The 16,792-nt window shown below is 47.4% G+C and overlaps 1 protein-coding gene across 4 annotated transcripts in view; it reads left to right on the top strand.

The window, feature by feature from the left end:
- Positions 1–16,792, top strand: part of LOC111838248 (diacylglycerol kinase beta-like) — an 85,543-nt gene that overhangs the window by 30,702 nt on the left and 38,049 nt on the right. Inside the window, exons 5-19 of one of the 4 annotated variants that reach the window (XM_072699849.1) lie at positions 902–922; positions 2,136–2,286; positions 4,107–4,169; positions 5,324–5,551; positions 6,183–6,311; positions 6,907–6,956; positions 7,328–7,402; positions 7,660–7,779; positions 8,206–8,323; positions 9,577–9,665; positions 12,341–12,457; positions 12,826–12,924; positions 13,727–13,834; positions 14,953–15,026; positions 16,486–16,560. In XM_072699849.1, coding sequence (XP_072555950.1) covers positions 902–922; positions 2,136–2,286; positions 4,107–4,169; positions 5,324–5,551; positions 6,183–6,311; positions 6,907–6,956; positions 7,328–7,402; positions 7,660–7,779; positions 8,206–8,323; positions 9,577–9,665; positions 12,341–12,457; positions 12,826–12,924; positions 13,727–13,834; positions 14,953–15,026; positions 16,486–16,560 — 1,517 coding nt within the window. The remainder of the gene's footprint in view (positions 1–901; positions 923–2,135; positions 2,287–4,106; positions 4,170–5,323; positions 5,552–6,182; positions 6,312–6,906; positions 6,957–7,327; positions 7,403–7,659; positions 7,780–8,205; positions 8,324–9,576; positions 9,666–12,340; positions 12,458–12,825; positions 12,925–13,726; positions 13,835–14,952; positions 15,027–16,485; positions 16,561–16,792) is intronic. The other 3 variants (XM_072699850.1, XM_072699852.1, XM_072699854.1) reach the window with 3 other exon arrangements.

The raw sequence follows: 16,792 nt of genomic DNA, 5'->3' as shown, positions 1-16,792 counted from the left end.
GTGACTTTTTTGCCAAGGAAATGATGTTCCGAGAGGCTGAGGAGCTTTGCTAATACGGTCAGACAAGAACTAAAAGGAGATAGCTGGTGCTTCTGAGGGTGAGCTTCTCACGAGTGCACGTTGAGAGTGTTGTTCTTTGCCTGTGCGTGGGCACTGCATCCTGCTCTCTGTGTAGGTGCTCAGACAGGAAGTCCCTTCGGTGGACAACCTCTCTGAACTCCCACGTTTTGCTCTCAGTAAAAGACCTGTCTTTCTCGATTCTCAACCCTCTCCCCGTGTGCCCCACACGTATCGGCTCTCGCAAATGAGACACTTAACGGTCACATGTCACATTTCTGGCTAAGACAAAAAAAAAACACCCGGTTTGTGTACGAGTGATTCTGTGATACTTTAAAAAAAAAAACATGAAGGGACTGCAAGATACCCCACAGGGAATGATGTTAGATCTTGTTGCTGTTGTTAAATAAAATAAATAAGAGCTGCCAAATAGCCAGGGACAACAGAGCGAATAAGAATACAGAGCTGAATACAACATGCCATTCAGATTCACAGCTCTCCAAAACACAAGAGCAGCTCTGATGGCCCAGAAGCGAAAGTGGTAGCATTGAGCTTGCTGACGAGTTGCAGAGGGATTGTTACGGTCCTGCGTGTTGAAGAGGAATTTTCAGAGTAGCTCTTCACCCTGAAATGAGCGATAGGAGGTCACTTGATTAATGTAAACCCTTCAGAAATGCTTTTTAATGCTTTTCAGTGAGTTTCGTTGAGTTTGGGGTCACTGTCATTAACAGCAGAATATTTACCCTTTTTCTAAATAAGATCTGATGAAGCAGAACAGGGCTGCAGCCTCAGAAGGCTGTTAGTTAATGTGTTTTCTTCCTCTCCACCTCTCACTGGCAAACAGAAGCAAGATGTTCTCAGCCAAGTAAGCAGATTTTTGTCTCGTGCTGTGCATGTTGGTCTTTGTCCTGTACATGTTGGTCTTTGTCCTGTGCATGTTGGTCTTTGGTCAATGGCTTTCATCCTTGTTTGATTAGAATTTTATTTTTTGAGTGCAGACCCCTCCATCCGCGGCCCTCTGTGCCCCCCTCCTCCTACCCCCCCTCCCAGATGGCATGTTGTCCTTCCAGATATCAAGGAAATTGTTCCAGAAATTTCTCATCCATGATTGTATCTGCTTGACTTTCTTGCTCTCGCCTCTTGAAAGTGGGCGTTCAGCCAGCAGCATTGTTTTCGTGTCTTGCAACACCGGTATTGTGTGGGTTCATGTCGTCTGAGTGATTGTCCAGTGATTGCTGATGTGTGGGATGTCTGGAGCAGGATTGGATGACGATGTTGCTTTTTTGCTGTAAATGTGACCTATTTCATCATGATAACCTCTTGAATTCGACATAAGCTTTTGTCTACGTAGCCGAAGCAGCATGTCTCCGTACTTCAGGTAACATAGACGAGGAAAGCGATTCTTGGATTATTCCTGAACTCTTATTGTAGGCGTTTCTTGCATGTGAATCTGGGCCATGTTTCTGAAAGCAGCAGGTTTGAAAAGCCTTGAAGAGCAACGCAGGTTTTTCCTGTAAGGAATTTTTTAATGCTGCCCACTTAACTGCCACATAATGTACGTTTTCCAACATTAACATAACAAAAAAAAAATCCTGAAAAATTATATCAGACATTATTTGGTATTCAAATCCTATGATGATCAAAGTGGACACACTTCACTTTGATACTAACTGCACACAAAACGCTGTGATATTTTTGCATTATTTATATAATCATATTTATGAAATTAATGTCTCTTTCATCCTGTAAAACTGGAAGGAAGGCACTCCGGTTGTAACATAAACGTGCAGATTGTGGCTATTCACACATCTGATATTCAGATTCAGCTACGTGAACAACTGAAGCATTTTTTCTTTGCTTAGTTAGTGGCTGTTAATCTTAGAGCCGGTTCATGGTTATATTTTCGCTGGAATACGCCTGGGAGCCGGGAGCCGGGAGCCGGGAGCCGGGTCCCGGCCATGAATAACTCGCTGTCTGCCCAGTTATTTAGACCCTCGGCTAGTGGCCATACGAGCCGCCTGGTCTCATTAAGGTCCACCATCTCTCATCAGTCTTGCCTGCCGGATTCTTGCCCACAGCCCATCGACTATGAGGGCTTCCAGCTCTTTATGAAGACCTACCTGGAGAACGACATTCCCCAGGAGCTATGTCAACACCTCTTCACCTCCTTCAAGAGCAAGACTGGCCAGGGCTCCCCTGCAGGCCCCCATAACAGCCTGGGGCTGCTGGGTAAGTGTCCCATGGCCTTTCCGAGTCCTATATATAAAACCTTTGCCCCGTGTGTGCCATGTGTGTTCTATGTGTGTGCCCCAAGTGTGCCATGTGTGTTCTATGTGTGTGCCCCAAGTGTGCCATGTGTGTTCCATGTGTGTTCTATGTGTGTGCCCCAAGTGTGCCATGTGTGTGCCATGTGTGTTCCATGTGTGTGCCCTGAGTGTTCCATGTGTGTGCCCCGAGTGTGCCATGTGTGTTCCATGTGTGTGCCCTGTGTGTACCATGTGTGTTCCATGTGTGTGCCCTGAGTGTACCATGTGTGTGTTCCATGTGTGTGCCCCGTGTGTTCCATGTGTGTACCCTGTGTGTACCATGTGTGTTCCATGTGTGTGCCCTGAGTGTTCCATGTGTGTCCCATGTGTGTGCCCCGTGTGTTCCATATGTGTGCCCTGAGTGTACCATGTGTGTGCCCCATGTGTGTGCCCCATGTGTGTGTCCCATGTGTTCCATGTGTGTGCCCTGAGTGTTCCATGTGTGTCCCATGTGTTCCATGTGTGTGCCCCGTGTGTTCCATATGTGTGCCCTGTGTGTTCCATATGTGTGCTCTGTGTGTTCCATGTGTGTGCCCCTTGTGTTCCAAGTGTGTGTGCCCTGTGTGTGCCCCGTAAGTACCCTGAGTGAGCCTCAAGTGTGCCCAGAGTGTGCCATGTGTGTGTCCCATGTGCCCCGTGTGTGCCTTGAATGTGCCATTTGTGTAGCTGGTCTGCAAACACAGATTAGTCATTCTGCAATACAGCGAAGCAGCTTTTATGTGACCAACTGTAGTTCCTCTTTAAACCCTTGATCTTCAAATAGTCTGCATTATGGCCATAGTGAAATCTGAACGATGTCCTCTGGAGACGACACAGAGGCTTAGTCTATCCCCGCAGTTCCCCTTTCCAAACACAGCCTCTGGACCTCCATCAGAGCCATCTGCGTTTGTCAGTAGCCCTGTCTGGGTCCTGGGCTGGGCATCCTTCACCTTGAAGGCATTAGAGGAGACAGATGGCGAGATTCTGCCCCAGGACATGAGAAGTTGGGCAGTTTCTGTGCCAGCAGCTGTCAGGTGGAGGAGTAATGATCTGAGATGGCCGTTAGGGCCATTCGGCAGCCGGATGGTCCACAGCAGATACCTGCGCTATAGAAACTGCACCATAATGTGGTTCATGGTCCCACCTAGTGTTCACCATTGGTATTGGAGGTGTCATGTGCTTCAGACTGTGTGATCTCTTTTGGGTTTTACATATCAGAAATCTTCAGCGTGCTTCATTCTCTTTCCCCTCTATAGCCTGACAGACTGTCCATATTATAATGACTACAGTCCAAATAAATCTTAAAAATAAAATTCAGTATGTATCATACCTGTTTGCTTCAGTGAACCATGTTTCTCTGTGTTTGTTTTAGTAGGGTTAGGGTTAGGGTTAGGGTTGTTCAGGCAATCTCCTTTTGTTAAACATTTCCACCCTATTTTTTAACACACCATCTGATTAGAACATTCATATAGGATGGTAATCATCAGTGAGTATGATGCTGCTATTTATGTCCGATGCTACTCTGTAAAATGTTGAAACGTTGATCTAAATATGCAATCAGAATTTTTAACTATTAGTTCCGTGCTTCTCCCAGTTAGCTGATGCCACCCTTTTGGTTACAGGAACCTTATTGATCTTTATGCCCCTGCAGCCAAATCCATCTCCCCGTTTGGGAGTGTCAGACAGCTCTCACCTTCCTGTCTGTCAGCCCTTGTTATCTACCTCCCTCTGTCTTTCTCTCCATCCTCACCGCACTGGCTCCAGAGCCCAAAACGGTTCATGCTGGCATCTCTGTTCAGACCAAAGTAGCCTGTGCTCCTATAACAGGTACTGCTGTGCTGCTGTGTGACTTCGCCTGTCCTTGTGGGTGGCTGTGTTATTACTGACCCAAGACGCAGACATGCATGTGCTGACGTGCTCCTGCCTCTGTATGTGTGCGTTAATAGTGTTCCACGTGAGATGGACTTAATATCCATTCACGTTTTTCTAATCCCTTATCATGCCCTAAAGCTACTGCTTTCTGAAAGCCGCATCTCTAAAACGAGTGGGTAGCAGATCGCCTTCGTTACTCTGTCCTCCACGCAGCTGTGGCCGTGATGCTATACAGAATCACCATTGTGGTGAAGCTCACCATCGCGTGTGCGACTCGCCTGGGCTTCACGCGGTTTGACGCAGCCGCTTGGCTGCATCACGGTGCTAAGGCCTTGCATGCGTAACCCAAGCTGGAGTAGGCCTCCCTTATCCTTAACCCTAACCCTAACCCAAGCTGGAGTAGGCCTCCCTTATCCTTATCCCTAACCCTAACCCAAGCTGGAGTAGGCCTCCCTTATCCCTATCCTTAACCCTAACCCAAGTTGGAGTAGGCCTCCCTTATCCTTATCCTTAACCCTAACCCTAACCCAAGCTGGAGTTGGCCTCCCTTATCCTTATCCTTATCCTTAACCCTAACCCTAACCCAAGCTGGAGTAAGCCTCCCTTATCCTTAACCATAACCCTAACCCAAGCTGGAGTAGGCCTCCCTTATCCTTATCCTTAACCCTAACCCTAACCCAAGCTGGAGTTGGCCTCCCTTATCCTTATCCTTATCCTTATCCTTAACCCTAACCCTAACCCAAGCTGGAGTAGGCCTCCCTTATCCTTATCCTTAACCCTAACCCTAACCCAAGCTGGAGTTGGCCTCCCTTATCCTTATCCTTATCCTTATCCTTAACCCTAACCCTAACCCAAGCTGGAGTAGGCCTCCCTTATCCTTATCCTTAACCCAAACCCTCTTTGTGTTCCATTCGGCTTTTTTCATAAGTCAGTTTTTCCTGTTGTTAGGACATTTGCGTTTTCTTACCTGTTTCTTTCCTTTATTCTGTTCATTCTTTTCTTTATCTAAAAGTTTTCCTCTGCGTTTGGTGTTTCTCTATCCCTCCCTCTACACCTCCTCCCCCACCCCATTCATCCCATCCCTGATCCCAACCTTCCGAACCCCCCAGGGATGAATGGGAAAAGCATCCGGATGGCAATGTGCCGCCACGGCCCTGATCAAGGGGCGGCCATCCCGACTGCTTCTTGCGTCTCTGCCTCCCCCTGCTCGTCACGCTCGTCCTCCCAGCGCTCCGGGACAGGGGGACACACCCCGGGGGGGGCACACCGGTCACCCTGTGCCCAGGGAAAAGACCTCAGGGGTGGCTGTAATGCCCTGCCCACAGCCCAGTCGTCAGGTATGCCCTCTGTGAGCTGAACATTCAGTTGCAGATTAATGCCTTTATATGGAGCAAAAAGTCACTGATTGGTTGAACTGAAATGTAAACACAAAAGCAGCCAATGGGAAGTGAGTGAAGCCAGTGACTAACAATATGGTGTTATAATCACACCCAGCATGAAGCCTACTGACAGACATTTAGTTTTCACCTCGCCTTGTTATCGAAAGATGCTTCTGACTGACTGGGGAGCTTTGAAACACGAGTCAAATGTGTTCAGCTCTAGAAGGCATTTGTGACTCATCAGATTAATTAAGCTTTTCCATGCACAAATTATATTAACACCAGGACACTGCTGACCCTTATAGGTACCAGTTGCTAAAAAAAAAAACTAATATTGAAGTCAATTGGCAGTATTGACATATGAAAATGTCTTCATTTTCACTTCATTCATTTGCACAGATTAGTAAATGACATTCTGGTAGATGGAGCATTCTGGTAGATAGCTATAGCTCCATCTACCTGAATGTCATTTACTGAACTCCTAGGAGTTAGGCAAACCAACACTGTTTGTGTGATTTAATCATTATGCCCCCTCAGCTGAGTCATGTGGTGCCCCCCTCCCTCAATACAGTACTTTCTCCATCTATAGAGCAGAATAACATGGAAACGCCACAGAAGGGAGCCCCCTCACCGTTGCCCAGCCAGGTGGTCTTTCTGAAGGACATAGTGTGCTACCTGTCCCTGCTGGAGCGGGGAACTCCAGAGGACAAACTGGAGTGTGAGTGACACAGCGGGGGGACACCAAGGGGGTTTGGCACAACCGACTAATACAGATCCTGTGTGATTCTAGTATGAATGATTATTCTGGCTTAATTTGCAATGGCTACTCTCAACTAACCAAAGAACTTTCTGTGGGAAACACAGTCATATCCTCTCCTTTCACATAAACTGGAAGTAAAAACAATAAATTTGAAGTTCACACTCTAAAAATAATAAAACCATTTTAACGGTATCTGTATGATGTTATAAGAATGACCGTAAAGTGCCTTGCAATGTGTGTCAGTGCTTTTTGGACCTTGAGACGGCGCCCCAGTGCCCCCCAGCTGGAGCTGGCCCAAGCGTGCTGTGAGCGCTGGGAGCCGCTTATCCCACCACCTGGCCACATTAACGGCCTTTCCAGTGTGTGGCCGGCCGCTCCTGAACCACACCACAGTCCTGTCCGCCTTCCGACAGCGATAAGCCCTTTCCTAATTCCCCAACCCTTTGCATATGGTGTCAGCTGATTACACTTCTCAGACCGAGGTGACACTGATGTGTCAAAATGCACTAACAGGCTCTGATTGATGGCCTCGCCTTCTCCCATTTCCCTCCAGTCATGTTCCGGCTTTATGACACAGATGGTAACGGCCTATTGGACAGCTCGGTAAGTCCCGCCCCTAACCCTACCTTTTTCATCCTTGATGTACGATTAACATTCAGCTGCTATAAGCCAACCTGACTGACTGAAACCAGTGCAGCTGGTTTGGAACCTTCTGTAACGGTGCGGTGAGGCCTGTGTAGAGTGGATGTCTGACGTTCATGCCAAATTATTAAATCTACGAAAATTAAATGTCCAAATTAAATGTCCGAGTCAATGAGGACAATAATTGCCCTGAAGCCAGTCCTATACGTGACAGAACCTGATCACAGTCTCCCGAGGCCCCTGTCAGTCTGGGTTAGGGTTAGGGTTAGGTTTAGGGTTAGGCCTCCTGCTTTGTCTGCAAAAGTATCTTACCTGCTTACCTGTCTGCCTAGGAGCTGGACCGCATCATCAATCAGATGGTCCATGTGGCGGAATACCTGGAGTGGGACTCCACGGAGCTGGAGCCGGTGAGGAATGTGTTCCCCCAGAGGAGCGCGCGTGTTCCCCCAGAGGAGCGCGCGTGTTCCCCCAGAGGAGCGCGCGTGTTCCCCCAGAGGAGCGCGCGTGTTCCCCCAGAGGAGCGCGCGTGTTCCCCCAGAGGAACGTGTGTGTCAGTCTGTGTGTGTCAGTGGTCACTGACATGCAGACCTTTGCTGACACGTCACCATGTCAGCCTGTTACGTAACACTGTGGTCATCTTGGCTGTTACGCCTCTGCTACACAGATCCTGAAGGAGATGATGGAGGAGATCGATTACGACCGGGATGGGACAGTCACCCTGGAGGAGTGGATCAGAGGAGGCATGACCACAATCCCACTGCTGGTGCTGCTGGGCATGGAGACCGTGAGTCACTCTTATCTTTGACTGAAAAGGAGGGTGGGAGGGGGGAGGGTCTGGAATGTGGCAGCCTGATCAGACAGACAAACCAACACTAATGGTGCTTTTTCAGTGGACATTTGTACTCTGAAAATATCCCAATATCCCCATATATGACCCATGAGAAAGGAGGCAAACCCAGCACAATCTACAGGAGATTCCTGTCCCGAGAAGCGGGGGGCAGGAGAGACCCTGGGTGGTACAGTATGCCAGCCCGTCACTGGGTTTCTGCTCTACAAGCCACCCGACAAGTATTTCACACTGATGTGGGTCACCCCCCAGTTAAAGGCTGTATTGTATTTATTTCCCAGTTGGCGGTGGCGAGCGGCGCTGCCACACGCAGGCATGCAGGGCGTGTTTCTCTCGGGTGACGGCGTGTGCTTCTTCTGGCAGAACATGCAGGAGGACGGGCAGCACGTGTGGAAACTGAAGCACTTCAACAAGCCAGCCTACTGCAACTACTGCAACAGCATGCTGCTGGGCGTGCGCAAGCAGGGCCTCTGCTGCTCCCGTCAGTGCGCCTCTCATCCCAGTATCATCCCAGTATCATCCCAGTGCATCACATACCTTATACAAATAGGCCCATTTGTCACATCCGTAACACTGATATAATGCAGTGTATTTCCAGCATAGAAATTAATTCAGGTGCAGTTAAAATCTGCACACCCTGATTCGCCTAATTTCAATGTGTCCCTGGGTCAACAAGGGAGGGGGTTGTGTTTCACTTTTATAACCAGTCTTAGTCTTCATTGTTTAATATCACTGCATTAATTAAAGCCAATGTTTTCTGTTAAGCAGCAAGGTGCAAAGATTTCTAAAGTGACTGTTTTATTGTGTAAGCCTTTTGTTATGGGACGTGTCATAGATAAACATAGACAAACCATAGGAACATGCTTACCTGCAAAGGCTGTATAGAGCAATGAAAGGGTGTGTCCTTATTTCATGATGATAATAGTAATAATAACAATAAGGCTTGAACAAGCAACCTTCTGATCACAGGCATAGAGGTTTAGCCTGCTGAGCCGCACACTCCCCTTGGCTCCCTGTCTTTAAGTGACTTAAGTAAAGAGGTGTGGTCTCAGAAATGACCATTCTGCATAATTCCACATATCCACTGTTAAATAGCAAATGTTTCTTTATCTTTAAAACAGTGAAATGGATCTTAATTTTCACACAAATAATCAGTTTAATTGTCTAGTAATGGACAAAATGAGGCTTCATGACCCATTTGCTGTATTTTTTGACCCCACTAAATGGTGCCTCTTGTTCAAAAAAAGGGCACAAAAATACCCCAAAGTAAACCAAGAGCGCCATCTAGTGCAGGGGTGGGCAATCTTTTCCGCAGAGGGCCGGTCAGCTGTTCAAACCCAGGTGTGAGGACTCTTCAGCCAATCAGTCCTCTAATTAGTGACCTAATTAGGGAGTTGCAGCGAAAACCTGCATACACACCGGCCCTTTGCGGATAAGATTGCCCACCCCTGATCTAGTGGGATCAGAAAATACAGCAAATGGTTCATGAAGTGTCATTTTTTCCATCACTACCCTTGTCAATATAGCCTGTTTACCAAATGCAAAGTCAGTAATTAAAAAAAACACATGCCACACATTAAGCAGATTCACTCCTGTCTGTGAAGCTCAAAAGTGAATGCCCAAATTAACAGTCAGGCTGTAGGTTATTTCCCTGCCTAAATGCCACCTAATTCATTAAATCATTCCCTTCATCATCAGCTGGAATTGTAACTGTTGTGTTCCTTCTGTTACCAGTATGCAAGTACACAGTTCACGAACGCTGTGTGTCCAGAAACATCACCCCCTGCATCAGCACCTATGCCAAGTCCCGTCGGCACACCAACGTGAGTACACGCTTTAAAGATCTTTGCTATTCACTGGTCTGCAGCTAAAGCCTGGAACACACCAAGCCGTTTTTCGGCCATCGGAAACCGATTTGTTGGTGCTGGTCTTTTGCTAACAGCTTGGCATGTGCCCAACTTAAGCATGACTTCACTACCACATGAAAAACTACCTATTCCTGGACTATTTATGATTGGGGATACCTCCATCATCCAAATGAGCTGCTGGAGAACTCTGATGGAGATTGCTTAGGGCAGAAGGTTATGAAGAAGAGACTTTCAAGTTGCTTGCAATGAGCTGTTTAGACCAAGAGTTAAGATGTTTTTGACCTTGTGGTCAATGAGTACATTACATGGATAATGAACATCACTGATTATTATAATACGGTGATTATACCGCTGAGGTGAATCGGAACCTGTGTAAATTGTCTTAATTCTGGAATGATCATTAGTTTAGCTTTTATTTTTTACTAGTGATAGACAAAATGGCACTTCACGAGCTATTTGTATTTTTTGACCCCATCAGATAGTGCTCTCTGTTCAAAAAAGGGCACAAATCATGCCCCAAAGTAAACCAAGAGCGCCATCTACTGGGGTCAAAAAATACAGCAAATGGTTCATGAAGCATCATTTTGTCCATCACTAATTTTCACGTTTGTCCCAGTGTGTAGACAGTCTCTTCAGAATTACCCAGTCCATTCTCAGCTAGGGTTGCACTTTCCATACAGGGCACCCACCCCAAGGTCCTGTTGACAAATTTGCCACACAGGTGGGCATATTGTGAAATACAGGACAAATTGCATTATGTATTGGTTTAAAACGGAACACAACATTTTATTTTTCATACCACGGCAATCCCATGAAACATGGGAAGGGTGGCAGCTTTGGCCTCACCTGAGTTTTGTACACGCGCAGGACTGGAGGGCTTGCGGGGGGTTAAGCAGGTGGCCAGTTGGCATTCGAGTTGGGATTGCACTTGGCTGGTGATAAGCCTGCCGCCCGCTGATTGCCAGGCAGCCCGCAAGGCTCTCTGTCTGCTAAAAAAGGGCCACCTGTGAATTACGTGTCTCTCAGACTGAGGAGTTTTACCCACTGCTCTGGTTTTTATTTTCTCACCACCTGCTTGTGACTTACCACCCACGGTACCTGGCCAGCAGCTCCGACATGAGAAGAAAGCCCAAAGCCGGTTAAACCTTCACGGTGGGGCAGCTATTTCAGTTACTCTGCTAACCGTCTTCCAGAGCCCCCTAAGCTTGAGGCTCCTGCTCAGGGAGAATTACCCATAAAGGGTTTCTGCTCTTTGACTCTGTGACCGGTGAGGATCTGTGGTACTTTGGCCCTTTCAAACGGCCCTTTCAAACTGGCAGATCATAAGGTATTGCTTAAAATTTAGCTGTAATAAATTAAATGTAGCGATATTCGTTTTATATCTTTTAGAGCCAATCGGGAATAAACAGCACTCTCTACTTCAATAATTTCTGCACTGTTTACAGTTCAAATTGATTGACTCTTACCTTGGGGTCTTACAATGCAAAAGCAAGTAACTGTCAACTATTCATCACTGGTCAATAATCGTGGATACAGGTAACATTCAGTCTCCAGATGTTATATGCCCATATTCGAGGGAGATTTACAGCTAGATGCTTTCATTTTTGTATGTTTAAGTCATGTGCCCTTGCACTAAATAGCTCGCTGAGTTGTGCTAATAATACTTTGTATTTAGTGTTGCATGGGGCACGATAATGTCTCAATCGCCGATGCTGTACCGCGGTGTCTTGGGTTAAGGTCCACGAAGGAGGGCGAGCCAATGGGATGGGCACTCGGGGTTGGGACACCGGCTGGGTGATTAGCTAAAAAAATGCGAGGAAACCGTCAAATTGGATGTGAAACAGGAACAAAAAAATCAATTGACTCGTCACATGACCCGACCCACCGGCCAGCATGACGGATCGCTTCTGGCTCTGCAGGTGGACTCCATGTTGCCGGCGAGTGCAAAGGCAGGTTAGGGACGATATGGGGTAAGACGCTGTATGTCCGCAGCAAGAGCTTTGGGCAGGCATCTAAATATTCAGACGTAAATGGTTGTGCTCTGTGCTATGGCCAGATTTCACGTCGCTGAGCTGCTCAATGCAAATGCATAGTCGCCCGACAAAGGGGTTCCCAACCTTGGGATGTCCGTGGGCTGGTGTACATCATACATCACAGGGGGGCTGGAAACCAGTAGGTTTACATATGCATACTGACACCTAGTGGTAATAAAAATACTGCTGGAGACAAAGAAAATTCTTTTCAGACAGAAAAGAACTACAGTTAACTAAGACAATCATTTTAATATTATATGATAAACACTGTAACTATTGTATATCGTAACTATTGTAAAATGATTAAATTTCTCATTAATTAATAAGTAATATTTACTTATTAATATTTGCTGTTTATACTATGTCTGGCTCCACACCTACAGTCATTTTGTCTGTCTATTGTCTATTTGCCATAATAGCTAAAAAGTGTTAATGATGGTTAATAGCAGGTCTAATCTCTAGTTTAGTTTCGGTCATGCACAGGGTTTTCATTTGGAAAGTTAATATTTTTTCAAATGTAAATGAAGTGTATTTTGTAACTGCCAGTTTAATTCATCTCCACACGTTGCTCGTTCTCTCCCTGCTTTCTTCCTGCAGGCTATGCAGCACGTGTGGATGGAGGGGAACTCGACCAGCAAGTGCGACCGCTGTCACCGCAGTATCAAGTGCTACCAGGGCCTGACTGCTCTGCATTGTGTGTGGTGCCATGTTACTGTGAGTACGGTCCTCTAGTGGCAGATTGGAGGTACTGCACCTGTTGCTTTTTGATACAACATAAGATGAGATTTGATAAGATAAGATGAGACTTTATTGATCCCAAACCAGGGAAATTTACTTGTTACAACAGCATATAGATTAAAAAAAGCAATAAAAAACAGACCAAAAGATTCTATAGCAAAAATAAATAAATAAATAAATAAATAAATAAGAAGATTAGTGCACATAGTTACACATGTTGCACAGATGGAGGCCCCAAATACAGACACAGATATTGCAGTGATATAAATATACAAGTTACATATATATGCATTACTGATAATTTCTGACTTACTTAATCATGACTGGTCTTCTCTTCCCTTCAGCTGCACAACAAATGTGTGTCTAACATAAAGGCGGAGTGTGACGGGGGGGCGCTGAAGGACCACATCCTGCTTCCCTCATACATCTGCCCTCTGGTGCTGGTGAGGTCACACCACTACACCGTTTAGCTTATTTTATTAATTCTCTTTATGCACCTTTATGTAGCCCTTATTCGGATCAGTTTTTTCCTCATATGCAAGCAAGCCATTCTGGACAGCAGTAAAGTAAACCACAGTGACCCCTTGTGGACAGCAGTAAATTAAACGTATAGTGACCCCTTGTGGACAGCAGTAAATTAAACATATAGTGACCCCTTGTGGACAGCAGTAAATTAAACGTATAGTGACCCCTTGTGGGCAGCTATAAATTAAATATATAGTGACCCCTTGTGGACAGCAGTAAATTAAACGTATAGTGACCCCTTGTGGACAGCTATAAATTAAATATATAGTGACCCCTTGTGGACAGCAGTAAATTAAATATATAGTGACCCCTTGTGGACAGCAGTAAATTAAATATATAGTGACCCCTTGTGGACAGCTATAAATTAAACGCATAATGACCCCTTGCGGTCAGAGGGAACTCTGCTCTAACCCTCTACTGTTGAAAAGTAGATATCAGCCTCCATGGTGTGATAGCCCGTTTGATACATAGGCTGCGACTAAATGAGCTGAGTAAGTCGCTGCTGTCAGCCTGTATAAAGGGCCATTAAGTATATTATTCTGCAATAGTCCAAGGGGGAGAATTAGGGTTAGGCAAAGTCTCTGAAGACTCACATACATTTTATGGTGGTATAACGGGGGGCATCACATGTGCTCTGATGTGTCACTGCAATGAAACTCTGATGGTAATTGCCCCCCCCCCCCCCCACACACACACACACACACACACACACACACCTAGGATCGTCAGTCTGCAGCGAAGCGCAGTGATGGAGAGTCTCCTCCCAGTGCCAGCCCCGAAGACACCAGCATGAGCTTCAAGTTCACCGGAGATGGACGCGGCCTTCAGGTGGGTGCTGTCAGTAGAGGGGGGCTTTGCCGTCAGCGGAGGGGGGCTTTGCCGTCAGCGGATGGGGGCTTTGCCGTCAGCGGAGGGGGGCTTTGCCATTAGCGGAGGGGGGGCTTTGCCATCAGCAGAGGGGGGGCTTTGCCGTCAGCGGAGGGGGGCTTTGCCATCAGCGGAGGGGGGCTTTGCCGTCAGCGGAGGGGGGCTTTGCCATCAGCGGAGGGGGGCTTTGCCATTAGCGGAGGGGGGCTTTGCCGTCAGCGGAGGGGGGGCTTTGCCATTAGCGGAGGGGGGGCTTTGCCATCAGCGGAGGGGGGCTTTGCCATCAGCAGAGGGGGGCTTTGCCGTCAGCGGAGGGGGGCTTTGCCATCAGCAGAGGGGGGGCTTTGCCATCAGCAGAGGGGGGGCTTTGCCATCAGCGGAGGGGGGCTTTGCCGTCAGCGGAGGGGGGGCTTTGCCGTCAGAGGAGGGGGGGCTTTGTCGTCAGCGGAGGGGGGCTTTGCCATCAGCGGAGGGGGGGCTTTGCCATCAGAGGAGGGGGGGCTTTGCCATCAGCGGAGGGGGGGCTTTGCCGTCAGCGGAGGGGGGGCTTTGCGGTTCCCTTCCCACAGTGAATCAGAATGAATAATATCGCTCAGTCACTATCACTCAAATGTGATCATTATGTAAATCCTTTAAACAATAACATAGTAATAATTACAGAGGTACGAGAGCTTCCCAGGTACAATTTAGGACTGGGGCAGCACATTCAGGGAAGAATGTAGGGGGCCCCTGGGCTAAAGTCATTGCTGGGCCCCTGGGCTAAAGTCATTGTTGGGCCCCTGGGCTAAAGTCATTGTTGGGCCCCTGGGCTAAAGTCATTGCTGGGCCCCTGGGCTAAAGTCATTGCTGGGGTCCCTGGGCTAAAGTCATTGCTGGGCCCCTGGGCTAAAGTCATTGTTGGGCCCCTGGGCTAAAGTCATTGTTGGGCCCCTGGGCTAAAGTCTTTTAGTCCTACATCTGCAGCCTGAGCTTAGCATAGCTTACAGAGAGAAAAGCAGCACCGAGCCTGGATTTGTTCCCTCTGTGTGTGTGTGTGTGTGTGTGTATGCTGATGTGCCCGACTCCTCTCCCCTGCTCAGATCAGCCCGCTGCCGGGGACACACCCCCTCCTGGTCCTGGTGAACCCTAAGAGCGGCGGCCGACAGGGCGAGAGGTGAGACCCACCCTCAGTCAGCACGTTCGGAGCCTGAGTGCATGCGGTGGACGAGTCCACATCCCAGCTGCCGTCGCATCCCCTGCCGTCGCATCCCCTGCCGTTTGATCTGTACATGCTGATGGGCGGAAAGACGTCGCGAAGACGGTGAATCGTCGCTGTTCAAAGCGGATGTAGTATTGTGACCCACCTCGTAACAGAAGGCAGGGCCTGGCTTAGAGATGGAGGCCTTGCATGCTGAGTGAGAGTGGGCTTCGGCTGCGGGAAACCGTAACCTGGTGCCCCTGCCGTGGACCTGCAGGATGCGGGATGCAGGTACCATCGAACAGGACAGCACTGATGTGGAAACATCACGTGTGGCATGGATTTCACGAACTGCCATTCTTTAGTGCAACTAAACAGTCAAGTAAATGGATGCGCTCTAATATTAAGAGTCAGTTTCAGGGAAGAGTGCACGGGGTCGCTCGATACGTCATTAGCAGCTTTGTGTGTGCGCTTTGCTTCCTTTCTCCTCCGGTAAGCAGCGTGATCAGCAGTGATAAGCACCCCCATCCCCTCCCCCCACCCCATACACACTGTCTCCCATCATCATTCCACTTGCTGTGTGTGTGTGTGTGAATTAGATGTATATTACATTATGGGGACCAAATGTCCCACACGATGTAATAAAAACCTGTTATTTTGACGTTGTGGGTTTTTTCAGGTCCCCGCAAAGATCTGTGAATGCCATCAAAAAAGTTAAAATGCCAAAAGTCTTGTATTTTGTTTGGTTACTTATGGTTAAGGTTAGGGCTGGGTAGGGGTTAAGGTTGTTATGTTGGGATTAGGGTTTTGCCCATAGAAATTAATGGAGAGTCCCCACAAAGATATAAACCTGTGTGTGCGTGTGTGTGTATAAATGTATGTGCGTGTGTATATAGATGTGTGTGTATATAGATGTGTGTGTATATAGATGTGTGATGTCTGTAACTAGGGCAGCATGAATGATTCAGTTCAAACACTGCAAAAGAGCTTAATATGACAGTGATTCGTTGAGTTCCATCCATCCATCCATCCATCCTTGAGCCATTGCAAGTGTAATTAGATTATGCATAAGATAAGAAAGTAAGCAGTCTTTTAATGGACTGTGGGCATATTAGCATTTGTATTACATTGTACCCACTTAGTAGCTCATTGAATGTTGAAAATGACGTACACAAGCAGAGCGCCGAATTTAACGCATCTAGTGCATTGACAATTGACAATGGCACAGTGAGCTTTTACGTGAGTCATCATGTCTGAGTTAAGCACCGAGGGCCTGTATTGATCAAAGTGACATGGAAAGTCGTGCATGAAACATTCCTATGATGTTAGCGCATTTATATTTGTTTTTCTGCATTTGTGTTCATGCAGTGACCCTCTTGATCTGTGTGTGTGTCTGTGCGCCCGTGTGTGTGCGCACACTTGGACACGTTCACAGGGTGTTGCGGAAATTCCAGTACCTCTTGAACCCACGGCAGGTGTACAGTCTGGACCGCGGAGGGCCAATGATGGGGTGAGTCTGTACTGATAATGGGAACAGACCGTCTTTGTCTTAATTCACAAAGCAACCAATGGGAGCTGATTAAGCCAGTCATGTGACAGCCTGTGATATTTCCACCCTCAGTGTGTTTATAGGGCTCAGTCCCACCTACCACTGACAGTGCCAGGGAAACTCCGCTTTTTACACCATTTACACCTAGTCGACACTTTCACAGAGAAAATGTCCAAATGCAGTGACTTGAAAA

Source organism: Paramormyrops kingsleyae, chromosome 1, assembly GCF_048594095.1.
Source record: "Paramormyrops kingsleyae isolate MSU_618 chromosome 1, PKINGS_0.4, whole genome shotgun sequence".
NCBI classification, from domain to species: Eukaryota; Metazoa; Chordata; class Actinopteri; order Osteoglossiformes; family Mormyridae; genus Paramormyrops; species Paramormyrops kingsleyae.
This window is presented reverse-complemented; position numbering and strand designations above follow the sequence as displayed.